Source organism: Manis pentadactyla, chromosome 15 (assembly GCF_030020395.1).
Source record: "Manis pentadactyla isolate mManPen7 chromosome 15, mManPen7.hap1, whole genome shotgun sequence".
Classification (NCBI taxonomy): Eukaryota; Metazoa; Chordata; class Mammalia; order Pholidota; family Manidae; genus Manis; species Manis pentadactyla.
The window spans coordinates 579,138-594,498 of NC_080033.1; the positions used below are offsets into that span (position 1 = coordinate 579,138).

Below are 15,361 nucleotides of genomic sequence, written 5' to 3' on the forward strand. Positions count from 1 at the left end.
GCTCTCCCTTGTATTTGCTTCTAGCGAAGCAAGGCCTGCTGGGTCTAGAAGGACCAAGGACAGCGGCCTGGCGGCACCCCAAGCAACTGCTGGAACCTGGGGGCATGGCACCCCGGCTGCGCACAGGCGCTGACGACCCTACCCACCAACCCGCACTGGCAGCTCTGTGGATTGCACTGCCCCCTCCCGGCACAGGCGACGCTGTTGGCAAGGACACTATTCCCAGGTCCTGTCTAGCCAGACTCAGCATTCTGGGGAACTGACGGTGTTCAGGTCTGGGACTCTGCCCTGGGCGGGGCTTGGCCTCTCCCCAGCCAGGGCATCCGGACAGTTTAACACAGTGGACAGTGAGCTTTTAAGACTTTAATGGGGAAACGTACAGGGGTGGGGAATGTCCCTGGAGACATCTCAGGACACTGTCCTCCATCTCGCTGGGCAGTTGCAGTCCCCAGGGGCCCCTGCTCAGAAGCATGTGACCTGGGGGCAGGGGGCACAGTGAGAGGGGCTGGACGTGGGCTCCCAGCAGCCCCTGGGCCTCCCGTGCCCTGCTGTATGACCCATGAGCCTCTGGGACCCCCCCCCCCAAGGACTGGGGAAGAGCCCACTCCCTGCCCCAGTCACCTCCTGGGGGAGGGGAGGCTTGAATGTCCCAGGAGGCCTGGCGCTGCTGGGGGCTGTAGTGCCTCACTCTGTCCTTCTCAAGGCCAGGGTCACGCTACCTCTTCCCGAACCTCAGGCACGGCTGAGGGTCCATCCTGCACTCGACCTGGTTGCCACTCACCAGTCTCGGCGGGGGCCTCGTCTGTGACTCCTGGAGGGGCCCAGCCTGCGGACGGCCACTACCCCCCCATCTGTTGGGGAGGAAGCCAGGGAGAGGCATCAGCAGTGAGGGCAGGTGGGCACGAGCAGGCTGTGGGGCCTGGCCTGCCGCTCACCCCTCGCTGCTGCTGCTCCTGCTCCAGGTTCCGCTGCAGGACCTGCTGCTGGTTGGCAATGACACGCCGGATGCCGTTGACAAAGTTGCTCTGGTCATGGGGGATGAGGCCGATGAAGATCTTCTTCTCCGAGGAGTACAGGAGCATGAGCACGCGCACCTCGCAGGAGGCCTTGTAGGAGAAGTGCACACAGCCGGCCTGGCAGGAGCAGAGCGCAGTGTCGGGCTGGCCCCTGGCACGGGTGCTCCTCCCCGTCGCGACGGGCTCAGGATACACGGGCCGGCATCCCTCAGACACGGCTGGCCCCATGGAGCTCACTGCAAGCCAGGCACATCCTAACTGCTCTGTCCTCACAGCCCTGATGTCACTCCCATTTGGGGACAAGGAGATAAGCCGAGAGAGACAACTGCCCAGGCACAAGACGGGCTCTGCACAGGGGAACCTGCACAGGAGTTGTTCCCACAAGCTCCCCACTGTGGTGGGGGTGCCACTGGTGGCACGTGTACAGAACACACCCAAGACGGCACCAGGCTTGCAGCAGGCAGATCAGCCCCGGCCCCAAGGCAACCCCGCATCGTGCACCCCCCCGAGGCAGCCCCAGCACTGGAACCTGCTACCCCTGCCCACAGTGGTGGCGGCTGCCACAGTGCAGATCTGAAACTGAGGTCACAATGGCTGCAATGCCAATGGGCACGGAGGACCAAGTGCTCCCGGTCCGTCTCACCAGCCCCCGCCTTCCATAGCCCAGGGGTCACCACCCCCATCTCGGGGCAAACCAAGGCTGAGCTCCAGTACTCGCAGGCCCCGAGCCAGGGGAAGCCGTGCCCCCCTGGGACACATGGCTTCATCGCATGCCCCTAAGCCGACAGCCTGACACGGAAGCCTGGGAGAGCTGGGGAGGCCACCCTGGTACCCAAGGCCTTCAGAGGCCTCCCTGAGGGAATTCTGTGCTTTTAAACACGACCAGCCCCTCAAATGCACAACTGCCCAGCCGTGACTCCCTGAGCTGAGTTAAAGGGAAGCATGCCCTCAGGTGCCTAGGGAGACGTTTGCCGGGTATCCCCAACACCTAAAAAGTGGACGGTGACAACTGTGGTTTCAGAAGCAGCAGAGCCCAACCCTCCTCACCTCACAGAAGGAGAAACAGGCAGAGAGAGGAAAGGACTCGGCTGAGACCCACTGGAGGGCGGTCGCCAGGCGCTGTAAGCGCTCGGGCTGGGGACAGACAGATCTCCCAGCCAGGGGCCTTGCAGAGCCTCTGGTTTTCCATTAGAACACCTGGAGTGACAGTGCCCTGTCCCCAAGGAGGGGAGCCGGAGGAAGGTGGCCCACAGGGACCTGGGAGCACAGGGCAGGCTCAGTGCTGTCAACGCCCCCACCCCAGCTCTGAGCAAAGGCAGCAGCAGCTGGGCCAGCCTCTGCAGGCCTGCTTCAGACTGGGGGCAAGCCCACCCGGCCCCTCCTGGCACTGCCTCCCAGCCTCGGTTTCCCCATCTGTAAAGTGGGTCAGGACAGCTCAGCACCCTTGGGGAGTCACAAGGACCAGAGCCAGCAGGCGTGCAGACTCTTGGCAAGCATGCTATCACCGCGGGCTGCTGGCACTCTCCCCCAGCCAGTTTTGAGGACACCCCCGTCGTTCATTTTTGGTTTTGGATACCGAGCAGGGCTGGGCCTGCCCGTGGGGCCTTTCCCACTGGCTTGGCTTGGCCTGGCCTTGGCGCCACTTACGAAGCCGTTGTCCATGATCCGGCACAGGCTCTTCAGCGTCTCTAGGTCCTTGGTGAAGTGGAACTGCACCAGGCGGGAGTTCCGGAAGAGCGGCACCAGTGTGGTCTGCGAGGAGGCCAGCAGCTCCATGAGGCGCCGGGCCCGGCGCGCCTGAGCCGGCCTCTGACCCACCCCAGGGCGGCAGCCGCACCAGGTCTGCAGGCCTCACCCTGGCTCAGACCTCAGCCCCGTCTGTCTCAGCTCCCCCCACCTGCCAGCCTCCAGCTACAGAGCCCTGCACACGCTGTTCCCCCACCCAGAACGCTCTCCTATTCCGGCAGGCAACTCAAGGGTCCCCTTCTTGGGGAAAGGCACTGGGCCCTGCCCCGTGGCCGGAGGTCTAGAACCTGCCCTGCCGGGCGGCCCCCACTCTCACCAGCAGCTGCTGCGGGATGAGCTGCATGTACAGCTTCCTGGGCCACTGCTCAGTCCTCCTGAGGGCACGGGAGACAAGGGTCAGGAGGCCAGGCCCCACCGAGACGCCGCCTCTGGCCCCAGCCCAGCACTCACAGGATCTCGCCTTGGTTCACGTAGATGTGCGATGGCAGCCACCTCTTGGCCCGACTGTTGGGCTCAGGCCTGGGCTTTTGGGGAGAGGAAGAGGGGAGACATCAGGAGTGGGAGGCGCCCCGAGTCAGCAAGGACATACTGGTACTGAGGTCACCCAGGCCACCCCAGGACTCACCTCCTGCCATTCCATGACTCCACTCCACGCCAGGAACTTGTTGTTAACAATCTGCACTGGGCCAGCGACGCCACCAGGTCCCACTGCCTACGGGAGGAAACAGATGGGCCGAGGCCCCAGGAGGCACTAGGAAACCAGTGGAGACCCAGGCCCCTCCCAGCCCTTCTTCCCTGCCCAGCCCGAGTCCCAGGCCTGTCCACCGCCTGCCCCACAGGCCCAGCCCAGTCACGGCTGCCTAGAGACTCATCTCGGCCTCTTTCCTGGTTTCTCGGTCTCCAGTGTGTCCGCAGCCCCTGAGGACTCCCCAGAGCTGGCCCTGCCCCTCACCTGCTCAGACCTCCTGTGGATCCCAAGTGCCCTGGAACAAGTCCCAGCCCCTCAGCCTGGGGAACCCACAGGGTCTGCCTCTGAGAACCAGAGAACCATATAATCTGTTGCACAAACGGGGACACTTTAAGGAGACACTATTAGTACTTGGTAAGGCATGACCAGGACATGTGATCACCCTCCAGTGCCTTTCAGCCCCACACCAGCACTCCCCACAATAAGCCGCCCACCTGCCTTCCTCCCCACACGGCGTCCCCCGTCAGGAACCACCATGTCATCCCTCAAGCCCTTCAAAGCCTCCCAACAGGCCTGCTGACGGGGGCTCGCGGGCTGGCCTGGACTCCGAAGACACACCTGTTTGCGCGTGGTGATGACCTGCCGGATGGCGTTGACGAAGCCGCTCTGGTCGTAGGGGATGAGGCCCATGAAGATCTTCTTCTTGGACGAGTAGAGGAGCATGAGCACACGCACCTCGCAGGGCGAGATGTGGGGGAAGAGCATGCAGCCCGCCTGCAGGAGGGCCAGCAGGTCAGGGCCCTCTGGGTACTGCCCAGAAGCTGAGGCTGCCCTGTCTACAGGGTGGGGGCCACCATGCGACAGAAATCCTCAGAGCGGACACACGGTCTGACATGAGGGGCCTAAGGCCAAAACAAGTCATTCCCAGAGCATGTGAACTCCGAGGTCAGGGCCAGGGCCTGGGACCCATGGCTGTGGTGGGAGCACCCTGGGGGGCTCCACTTCCTGTCATACACCCTCCTGATCCCAGCCCTGACCCACAGAGCCAGGGACCGCCAGGTGGGCCTGGGCAGAACCCAGCCCCTTCTGCCCAGCTGTGGACCTAGGGCAGGTTACTTCGTGTTTCCAGACCTGTTTCCTCATCTGTAAAGCAGCTTAACAACAGCATACAAAGAGCCATGTCAACATTTGTTACATGAGATCCTGGTGCTGCCAGAGGACGTGGGAGAACATGACCTGATGTCTCCACTGGGAGGTCGGACAAAGGGGCGAGCGCCTCTGAGAACACCTCCCGGACCTCTGCCCGGCACGGTCCCCTGGCTTCTCTGGTCCCCAGGCCCAAGCTTGGAGCACTCGCTTGGGGAACCTGGCCCAGGGTGCGGCCAGCCCACCCAGGGGGGCCACGGCGCACACAACACCTGGAGGTGGCAGCCAGGCGGGGGCGGGGCCTGTCCCAGAGGAGACCAAGGACTGGCAGGGATCCTGCGGCTGAGTCCTCTGAGCAACCTGGCAGATGATGTGTTCCCACGTGGAGCCCACCCAGCCCTGGGACCTGCCCCTTCCACAAGCGGACCTCCCTGCAGGGGCTGCTGCTGCCACCAGGGCCCAGGCCTCAGGGCTGTACAGACCATACTGCGCTCGTCTCTCCTTGCTGTCTGGCAGCCAAATCCTGACCTCTTTCCCCATTCAGCAGGTCCCAACCACATGCTGTGGCCGCAGCAGGCGCCTGGGTCCCAGGAGGGCCAGCTTTCTCTACTCAGCGACACCCCAGTGGCCATCTCTGAGCCCAAGGACAGGGGACTCCTTCCCTCTGCTCTACTGGGGAGCATTTCCGAGATCCTAATTTATAGCCAGGAACTGAGATGCCACAAGAGGTTCATTCCCCAAGACCCCTCAGGAGGGACCACCCAGGACACCGGCCCCCTGCCCCTGGCCTGACCCTCACCCCCCGCCTGCCGCCGGCTACTCACAAAGCCGTTGCCCATGACACGGCACAGTCCCTTGAGGGAGTCGCAGTCTCGGTTGGTGAAGTGGAACTGTGCCAGCTGGGAGTTGCGGAACAGCGGGCCCAGGGTGGTCTGGGGGCAGCAAGGGGACAGCCAGGTCACTGCAGGGTGGGCACGGGGTGCTGGGGGGAGGGCCAGGGTGGGCAGGGGGTGGCTCTCACCAGCAGCTGCTGCGGGATCAGCTGCATGATCAGCTTCTGCGGCCACTGGTCAGTCTCCCTGTGGAGAGGAAGGGGTCAGGGGGGCAAAGACCACCCAGCTCCCGCCCACTGCCCAGGCACTCACAGGTTCTCGCCCTGGTTCACGTAGGCCTGACAGGGGAGCACTCGCTTCAGTTTCGCAGTGGAGTCAGAGTAGGGTCTGCGCTTCTGTGGCGAGAATGGGAAGGGTCACTGGACACAGCCTAAATACCTGCACCTGCCCCCACCCGAGGGGCAGAGGGGACCCTCAGGGACAGCGCCCAGCCCCCGCGGGGACTCACAAAGAGACCTGACAGCTCACCTCCTGCCACTCGAGGACGCCACTCCAGGCCAGCAGCTTGTTGCTAAGCCGGTGCTCACCGACGGCCAGGCCCCCGAGGGCAAGCCCAGGCGAGGAGGGCCCGATGGGACCCAGGGCCCCGAAGACCCGAGCACCTTGCTGCGGCAGAGGGAGGTGGGGAAACTGAGGCTGGGGGGCCTACAGGGGCAGGCTGGCCCCCACATACCCGAGAGGGTACATCCCAATGTTCGGCCCCATATTCCCCTCAGAAACCCGTGACCACATCCAGTCCCAAATGGCTGACCCCCACAGGCTTCCTGCTACCATCCCGGAACCCTCCCCCCAACAGCCTACTTGTCACCTCAGCACTGGCCCAAGAGGAGCTCCCTCCAGCCTTTGCCCGGGCTGTGCTCTCAGCCTCGAATGCCATCCCACCCACTTCAGCCAGGTGCCATGCACTCGCCCTCCCCATGATCAATCCTTGGTTCCTCTGTCCGTACTCAGCTCAGAAGCCAGCTGCCTGGGGTTCCAGGGCTGCCTGGAAACCCCTACAAGGTACATGCCAGCCTGGGCTCTGGCTGGCTGGCTGGCACACTGGTTTGCTCTGACCTGTCCCCGGCTCAAAACCCTTCCAAGGATCCCCACGCCCCTCAAGATAAAGTCCAGACTCTTCCCTTGGGCTCCTGCCAACCTTCCCAGGCAGTCGTGACCTTCCCTCCCTTCCTCCCTCACACAGCCCAGGCTGCAGCCACATCAGGTTGATAGGGAAGTGGAGGAGGCAACCAGAAGCGAACAGAACAGAACAGAACGATCTAGCCAGGTGCGGGGACTTTTGAAAGAGGGGTGTGACACTGGGAGGGATCTCAAACACAACTCTGGAGAGCATCTGTGGAACACCAGAACATTCCAGCAATAAAGCCCCGGGAAGCTACATGTTCTACTCACAGGGCATGCTCTCAGCTATTTTTTTTTAAACCAAAACATCTCAAAGCAAACAAGGGAAGGCCCTGGAACAGCTTGCCAGCAGGAAATCCATGAAAACCTTACTAGTGCGTGCCTCCAGGCAGCAGAAAAAAATCACAACAGTCGTCACTTTTTGTCTTACTGCTAATAAGTATTTTCCAAATTTCCTATAAAGCACAGACGTCTTTTGTCCCAGCATAATGACATGAAGAAAATTTTTATTTTGCAGGGGCTTAGGAAGCAAAGGAAACCTGAGCAAGCATGCTCTCCACCTGGGCAGGTGGTCCTGGGATCTGGACAATCATACCAGACGGCATCCTGGCCTAAGAACTTGTTAGCTTGTGTTCAATGCTGGAGAGTGTATCTGAGATGCAGAATGGGTGTGGAAGCTCTGGGTTTGAAGGGGCAGCTGGGACAGGTAATATCTGAGAAAAATGCAGTTAAAAGCACACAGCCAGAGGAGCGTTTGAGGATACAGGTGAACACGCTTAAGGACCCAGTCAGTGTAAGCTCCACAGCCCTGTATTTAAAGTCTGCTTATTTGGGAGGTCTGGCTGACCATGCACGACTTGAGAGATGTTTGACCTACAACCTAAAGACCAGAGATGCTTGCCTAAAGCTCTGGTATACCTGCCAGAGCAGGATCCACCATCCAAGTGGAAGGCCACATTTAAGGACTAGACTTAAGTGCAATTCTGAAGAAAACCTCACATCTGGGAAGATGTGTGCAAACTCCGGCTGTGTCTCCGACATGTGACTTGTTTATCGCATTGAGAAGTCTATTTAGTATTCGGAAGGAGGGTGGAAACCTTAGGCACGGGTAAGAGTCAGGGAGCACTTCTGAACTGAATGTGAGTGCTAAAAGAAGGTAGGTAAGGCAGTGGAGGGAAGGGGTATGTACAGGATTTGAGAAGTGCTCAGAGTCTGCCTAAGGCTTGCACAGAGTTGCCACAACTCCATGCCATGCACTAACTAACGCTGGGGCAGTGTGTTCGAGCGACAGCCAAAGGTAAACGCACATTTGGGCAAGCGAGCGCACGGTTTGGCTGTGCGTGAAACGTCGGGATGTGTAGTTCTTCCGCTACAAGAAAGCCTTATTAACAGTTCTGACAAGTATATGCATATCTTAGGCTAGGGGAAGCGTGTGTAGCTTAGGGAACCTGCAAAACTGCATGTTTACGTTGAAGATACGAGCTGGTGGCAGGCAATCCGTAAAGGCATCCCCCATCAGGGCCGTCGTACAGATCTCGGGTGCACAGTCCACGGGCGCAGCGCAGACGCGTGCGGAACTTGGAAGAACGCCCCCAACTGCAACCCCTGGACGCGAGTGCAAGAGGCGGGTCCCTCTCGCCGCTGTCCCCCAGCCTCGTCCGCCTCCCCCGTTTTCAGATTTTCTGACCGGAGACCAAGTTTCCAATTGGCAAAACAAGCGCGCACGCCGGCGGTCGCCCGCCCGCCCCCAGACCCGCGTTTAAATCGGGCCGCGGATCAGCAGTAATTTGAGCCCTCTCCGCCCCCGTACCGCACCCCCGCCACCCCGGTCCAAACGCGTAACAAAGGGGAGAGCCCGGCGCGTACCCCCCGGGGGACTCCACGGAGGAACCCGGCCCCAGGCAGGACCACTCTTCGGGCCACCCGGGAGACTGGAAGAGGAGGCGGCGGCGGACAAAGACGCGAGCTCGAGGAGAGGGCCGGCGGGGGCGGGGCCTTGGAAGACTCTGGAAAAAGGGCGGGGGGCTCACCATGGGAGGGGCCGAGCGGGCCCGGATCCGCGGCGGCTGCGGGCCCCGGGGACTGGCCGGCCAGGAGCGCGAGCGTGCGGCGCGCACCGTGAGGGGCCGCGGAGGGCGGCCCCGGCCCCCGAGATGGCCCCCGGCACCGGAGCGGTGCGGGGCGCGGCGCGGACGGACCATGGCAGGCGCGGGCCGAGCGGGCTAAAACCTGTCACGGGCCGGACAAGAAGCTGCGAGCTCTACCGACTGAGAGGCGCGGACGCGCGGCTCCTGGGGAGACGGGCCGGGCTGTACCAAGTGCAGGGTACGTGCCGCTGGAGAGGGGTCGCCGTGGCCAAACCACTGCCACTAACGGGGGGGAGCGGCGCGTACCAAGCGTCCGCGAGGGGGCGTGGCCGGGGCGTACCAAAATAGGGCTGGGGGAGCCTGAGGGAAAGGAGAGGCGTGGGGGGCGGGAACGCGGCGTTGTAGGATAAATGGGATGCTGGACCTAGTGAAGAGGGGACCGAGGGCCTGCGAGAAACAACTTAAGGGGTCGTGGCGGGAACGACCAGGTCAAAGGGTGGAGGGGTTAGGTGAACGTAGAAAAAGAGAACCAAGTTGGTTCCGGGTGGGGGCGCGGCACCGGGACACCTTGCCCCGCGGAGCCAGGAGACTACACCAAGAAACCTCCGGACACGAGAGGAAGGAATAATAGTCCTGGGGGCGGGGGATCCGACCCAGATGTTTGGGGATACCTATCATACCACGCACAATGGGAGGATTTAAGGTTTGAAGGCAGTGACGTGGCTAGGTGGGCAGGAGACCACAACTCCCAGCGGCCCTCGCGCGGCCCAGACTACGTCGCCAGTCACAGCTACGTGCCCATTGGCCCCTGCACTCTAGGCCCCGCCCGCCTCCCGTTACACCTCCTCAAGCTTCTTGTCACGCGCATCTCAGGGCCATTCATTGATTCATTCATTCACTCAGCTATGACAGGATTGCGTATTCACTTACTACAAGTTGTATGAGGTTTCTTGCTTCACTTTCCCTGCTTCGTAAATATGGATAATAAGCCTAATGTGGTCATGAGAATCAAATAAGTATTAGGATGGGTACTCGGCACAGTAACTTAAATGTTATTTTTTTTCTTTTAAAAAATTCATTATTAATAAAAACTCTCAACAAAATGGGTATAGAGGGCAAGTACCTCAACATAATAAAGGCCTTATATGACAAACCCACACCCAACATCATACTTAACAGTGAGAAGCTGAAAGCTTTTCCTCTAAGATCGGGAACAAGACAAGGATGCCCACACTCCCCGCTTTTATTCAACATAGTACTGGAGGTCCTAGCCACGGCAATCAGACAACACAAAGAAACAAAAAGCATCCAGACTGGTAAGGAAAAAGTCAAACTGTCACTGTTTATAGATGATATATTGTACATAAAAAACCCTAAAGAATCCACTCCAAAACTACTAGAATTAATATCTGAATTCAGCAAAGTTGCAGGATACAAAACTAATACACAGAAATCTGTTGCATTCCTATACACTAATGATGAACTAGCAGAAAGAGAAATCAGGAAAACAATTCCATTCACAATTGCATCAAAAAGAATAAAATACCTAGGACTAAACCTAACCAAGGAAGTGAAAGACCTATACCCTGAAAACTACAAGGCACTCTTAAGAGAAATTAAAGAGGACACTAATAAATGGAAATTCATCCCATGCTCTTGGCTAGGAAGAATTAATATTGTCAAAATGGCCATCCTGCCTAAAGCAATCTACAGATTCAATGCAATCCCTATCAAAATACAGCATTCTTCAACGAACTGGAACAAATAGTTCTAAAATTCATATGGATCAACAAAAGACCCCAAATAGCCAAAGCAATCCTGAGAAGGAAGAATAAAGCAGGGGGGATCGTGCTTCCCAACTTCAAGCTCTACTACAAAGCCACAGTAATCAAGACAATTTGGTACTGGCACAAGAACAGATCCATAGACCAGTGAAACAAAATAGAGAATCCAGATATTAACCCAAGCATATATGGTCAATTAATATATGGTAAAGGAGCCATGGACATACAATGGGGATATGACAGCCTCTTCAACAGCTGGTGTTGGCAAAACTGGACAGCTACATGTAAGAGAATGAAACTGGATTACAGTCTAACTCCATACACAAAAGTAAACTCAAAATGCATCAAAGACCTGAATGTAAGTCATGAAACCATAAAACTCTTAGAAAAAAACATAGGCAAAACTCTCTTGAATATAAACATGAACAACTTCTTCATGAACATATCTCCCGGGCAAGGGAAACAAAAGCAAAACTGAACAAGTGGGACTATATCAAACTAAAAAGCTTCTGTATAGCAAATGACACCATCAGAACAAAAAGACATCCTACAGTATGGGAGAATATATTCATAAATGACAGATCCGATAAGGGGTTGACATCCAAATTATATCAAGAGTTCACACACCCAACAAACAAAAAGCAAATAAGCCAATTAAAAAATGGGCAGAGGATCTGAACAGACGCGTCTCCAAAGAAACTCAGATGGCCAACAGGCACATGAAAAGATGCTCCACATTGCTTGTCATCAGAGAAATGCAAACTAAAACCACATTGAGATATCACCTCACACCAGCTAGGATGGCCACCATACAAAAGACAAACAACAAATGTTGGCAAGGATGTGGAGAAATGGGAACACTCCTACACTGCTGGTGGGAATGTAAAATAGTTCAACCATTGTGGAAAGCAGTATGGAGGTTCCTCAAAAAACTCAAAATAGAAATACCATTTGACCCAGGAATTCCACTCCTAGGAATTTACCCTAAGAATGCAGCAGCCCAGTTTGAAAAAGACAGATGCACCCCTATGTTTATCGCATCACTATTTACAATAGCCAAGAAATGGAAGCAACCTAAGTGTCCATCAGTAGATGAATGTATAAAGAAGAGGTGGCACATATACACAATGGAATATTATTCAGCCATAAGAAGAAAACAAATCCTACCATTTGCAACAATATGGATGGAGCTAGAGGATGATATGCCCAGTGAAATAAGCCAGGCAGAGAAAGACAAGTACCAAATGATTTAACTCATCTGTGGAATATAAGAACAAAGGAAAAACTGAAGGAACAAAACAGCAGCAGACTCACAGAACCCAAGAATGGACTAACAGTTACCAAAGGGAAAGGGACTGGGGAGGATGGGTGGGAAGGGAGGGATAAGGGGAAAAAGGGGCATTACGATCAGTACACATGTAGGGGGGGCGGGGCACGGGGAAGGCAGTAGAGCACAGAGAAGATAAGTAGTGACTGTATAGCATCTTACTACACTGATGGGCAGTGACTGTAATGGGGTATGTGGTGGGGACTTGATAATGGGGGGAATCTAGTAACCACAATGTTGCTCATGTAAATGTATATTAATTATACCAAAATTTTTTTAAAAATTCATTATTAGTAGCACCGTTTCCAGTTGTGTGCTGGGCAGTGAGTATGCTGTGATAACCAAAACAGACCAGGTTCCTCACAGAGCTCAGGGTTCACTGGAGAAAACAAATGATGGCATTTTGTGATGTGTTACAAATAGAGCAAATGCACAGTGCAGTGAGATGGATGGTGGCTGTGAGAGAAGTCAGAAAAGTGACTGTTAGGTATCTTGCAACTTCACATAGACTGGAACAGTGTGCCAAGATGAAGGAACAGCAAGGGGACAAATCCTGAGAGTGGAAGGGAAACAGGAAGGCAGTGTGGCTGGAGCAAAGGGAGGGTAGAGGAGGGCTGTGCAAGTGGGGAAGAGTCAAGGGCCCCAAGGAGAGGCTTGTAGCCTTGGGATGAACTTGTAGTCACAATTTGCTTAGGAACCACCAAAAAAGGTTTTTATTAAAGGAGAGACAAAGCCTCATTTACATTTTAAACAAATGATTCATAGAATCCAGAAACTCATGCACACAATCTCCCTACAAATCTACAGAAACAGCTGGGATAGTCACCTCTGAAGTGAGAAGGGGACCGACTAAGGGGGAGGGCATGGGGGAAAGGAGTCTAGGCCTACTCTTTTAGACTATTTGGAGCTCTTACATATGCAAATGTTGTCTATTAAAAACGGCTTTGAAGTATTTCATCTTTTTTTAAGGCTCTCTCTGGCTGCTGTGTTGAAAATAACATTATAAGGGCTGAGTGGAAGCAGGACAGGAGGAGAAGAGACGGTGGCAGTAATCCAGGCAAGAGGCCCGGATGGGATGGTTCGCAGGCAGGGTGATGACAGTGGAGGTGGTCATTTCCACATTCTCTTTTCAAACTGGAGCCAGTCCTTAGGAGTGAAAGAAAGTGCCGAGGTGGCATTGAAGTGCAAGGTTGCTGACTGCAGGGGGAGCGGATTGAGGGGGAGGAGGCGGAACTCCCTGCTTCTGTTTGTGACCTGTTAAGTTTGAGATACTGACTAAGCAATGTATATAGGGGAGTCGGGAGATAATACCTGGGGAGTCTCCAGTGTTTGAAATGAAGAGACCGATGAATGAGATCACCGAGAGTGAGCCTGGGCGCGTTTCATTCCTAGAGGTCAGAGCCAGGAGGGGGAAGCAGAGATGAGACTGAGAGGCCAGCGCGATGGGAAGAGCCCTGGACCAGTCCTGTTTCCTGCTTGCCCCGCCCGCTACACCGCGTCCCCTGGGGCTGCCCCGGGCTGACTGCAGCTGAGCCCTGAGCTCCGAGGCTGACCTGGATGTGGCCAAAGGAAGAGTCGGTGCTCTCTAACCCAAACTGCACGTTAGACATCGTTACCGCCAGAGCCTGACAGTCACCCACGTCAGGACACCCCACCACGGGCAGCAGAAAAACCACAGGGACGCAAGCCTCTTTTTCTCCCTAAGCCCTCATTACTCACCATTCTTGTCGGTCGTGCCATTCTGATCTCATCTGGAAAACAGCCTCCCAACTCTCGCCACCTTGTCTCTCACTCTACTCAGCAAAGCATTCCAGTGCCTTCCCAGTGCCCTTGAGAATACAAAGCCTTCCCTCTCCTGTCCCGCGCGGTGCAACCGCTACCGCTGTCCCCAGACTCATCTCTTCTACATCCTTCCTGCTCTCCACCTAGTTGACGCCTTCCCATCTTCAGATCCCATAGGGACACATGCGTGGGTATGAACTCCCAAGACTTGTATAAGCATGGAGAAAGGTGTGCCAGGACACACTCCAGTGTGAGCAAAATGAAAACATGTCAGAATGTGAAATGCAAATGCAGACTGAAATGCCATTCGTAATACTACTGTTCAGTTCTCGGAAACCATCTTGCTTACCCAGTTTGAAAGACACTGTCTGTTTCACCTGTAAAACCCGCCACCTAGGCTGGCAGGCTCCTGTTATGACTAAGCAATTCTGCTCCCCTATGTTAAGCTGTACCCATCCGGAGTAGCTGTTACCAAACCAGGTGTTCTTACTGACTTAATCCTATCAAAATAATGAAATATTCATGCAAGAAACTTGTTTCTATGTAAACCAGGTTGCCTGCATTGGAAAGAATAAAGGTGAGTTGCCAAAAAGAAAAAAAACGTTTGCCAAATTAGTTGCAAGCAAAGCAACTGTACATGATTAAATGGAAAAGCTAATAAAAACCTAGCACGGCCCAGCCCTCAGTTTACTTCATGCCTTTAGGTTCTCAAAACACTTTAAAAAGCACACTGGAAGCGATAAATGATTCACTGTGGTTTCTGGATGCACTTTGTAAAGATGATGTCCTATGATAACCAGGAGCCGAACATTTAAAGAAAAGCTCTTGGAAGAGATGAGTGTCTTTTTAAACGGTCTTGATTGAAACAAAATGCTTAAAATGTGAAGATGGTCATTGTGCTACTATGTGCCATATCTCTCTAACTCCCCACTTGCCCAGCAATTAAAAGGGTTGCACTTTCTGATCCCAATATGGTGAATGGGGCCATGTGATTAATTCCGGCCAATGAGATATGAGCAAGAATGTGAACTCAGTCTGGAGCTTTTAATTACCAGTGTGAGACCAGAGTTCTCTCTGCCTTTGCCTTGCATGGGCTCCAAGCTGACCCTCCACGTAGCGTGAGAGAAAACCCACCTTTGCTATTTCAAGCCACTGCAGTTCAGGGTGTTATTCGTTATTGCAGCATAAATAGCTACTGCCTAACCAATCGGAGTCTACTAAAAGGACACACTGGCGGTACATATAGGTTGGATGTGTATGTGACAGAGACAGGGACACGATGACAAGGACAAATGAAAACGCTTTATACCACAAAACAAGAGGAAGGTGAACTCTGTCTTGAAGGTTTTGCTTTCGCAATTAAAAAATGTTCCTTTTTAAAAAGAGGTTGCCTGATACACCCTCTTCAGGCTCTAGATACTCTCCCTTAAACTCATAAGGATTTGTAAGTATTTGCACCTCCCACATTATAGACTGGGAATCTACGCAAGGACCATGCATAGATTAGTCATAACTGTGTCCTAAGGACCCAGCACAGAGCTAAGCATAGATCCATCCCTCTGCAACATCCTCCACACCTCTACAGAGGTGGTGTGAGGTGTTCACCACCTGATACCCCTTCCTGGGCACACCAGGAAGCCACCAGTCTAAGCTTCCTCTGTGGTAGGTTGGGACCATTACCACCAGATGGGGGCATAAGTGTGAGCGTCATGATGTCATGAGTGTCCCCTCTGGCCCAGGCAGGTAAGAGCCAGTGTGCACGCCCCTCAC

General features: G+C 55.1%; 1 protein-coding gene across 1 annotated transcript; it reads right to left on the reverse strand.

Moving 5' to 3' along the window:
- Positions 1–348: 348 nt before the first annotated feature.
- On the reverse strand, positions 349–8,994 carry PTOV1 (PTOV1 extended AT-hook containing adaptor protein). The gene is made up of 13 exons (XM_036885615.2): positions 8,642–8,994; positions 5,958–6,095; positions 5,742–5,824; positions 5,618–5,675; positions 5,421–5,528; positions 4,069–4,224; positions 3,388–3,474; positions 3,213–3,286; positions 3,079–3,136; positions 2,664–2,768; positions 936–1,133; positions 782–851; positions 349–477 (listed from the first exon to the last, which is right to left on the reverse strand). Exons 1-12 carry the CDS (start codon positions 8,810–8,812, stop codon positions 840–842), a joined length of 1,248 nt encoding a protein of 415 aa, XP_036741510.2. The 5' UTR covers positions 8,813–8,994; the 3' UTR covers positions 349–477; positions 782–839.
- Between the last annotated feature and the right edge of the window lie 6,367 nt (positions 8,995–15,361).

Bases quoted from the DNA above. Each gene is read 5' to 3' on its own strand.
- PTOV1 (XM_036885615.2), bottom strand. From the start codon at position 8,812: ATGGTCCGTCCGCGCCGCGCCCCGCACCGCTCCGGTGCCGGGGGCCAT. The intron at 5,676-5,741 runs GTGAGTGCCTGG...TCCTCTCCACAG, and splicing joins GTGAACCAGGGCGAGAACCT to GGAGACTGACCAGTGGCCGC. The intron at 3,475-4,068 runs GTGTGTCTTCGG...TTCCTCCCGTAG, and splicing joins TCATCACCACGCGCAAACAG to GCAGTGGGACCTGGTGGCGT.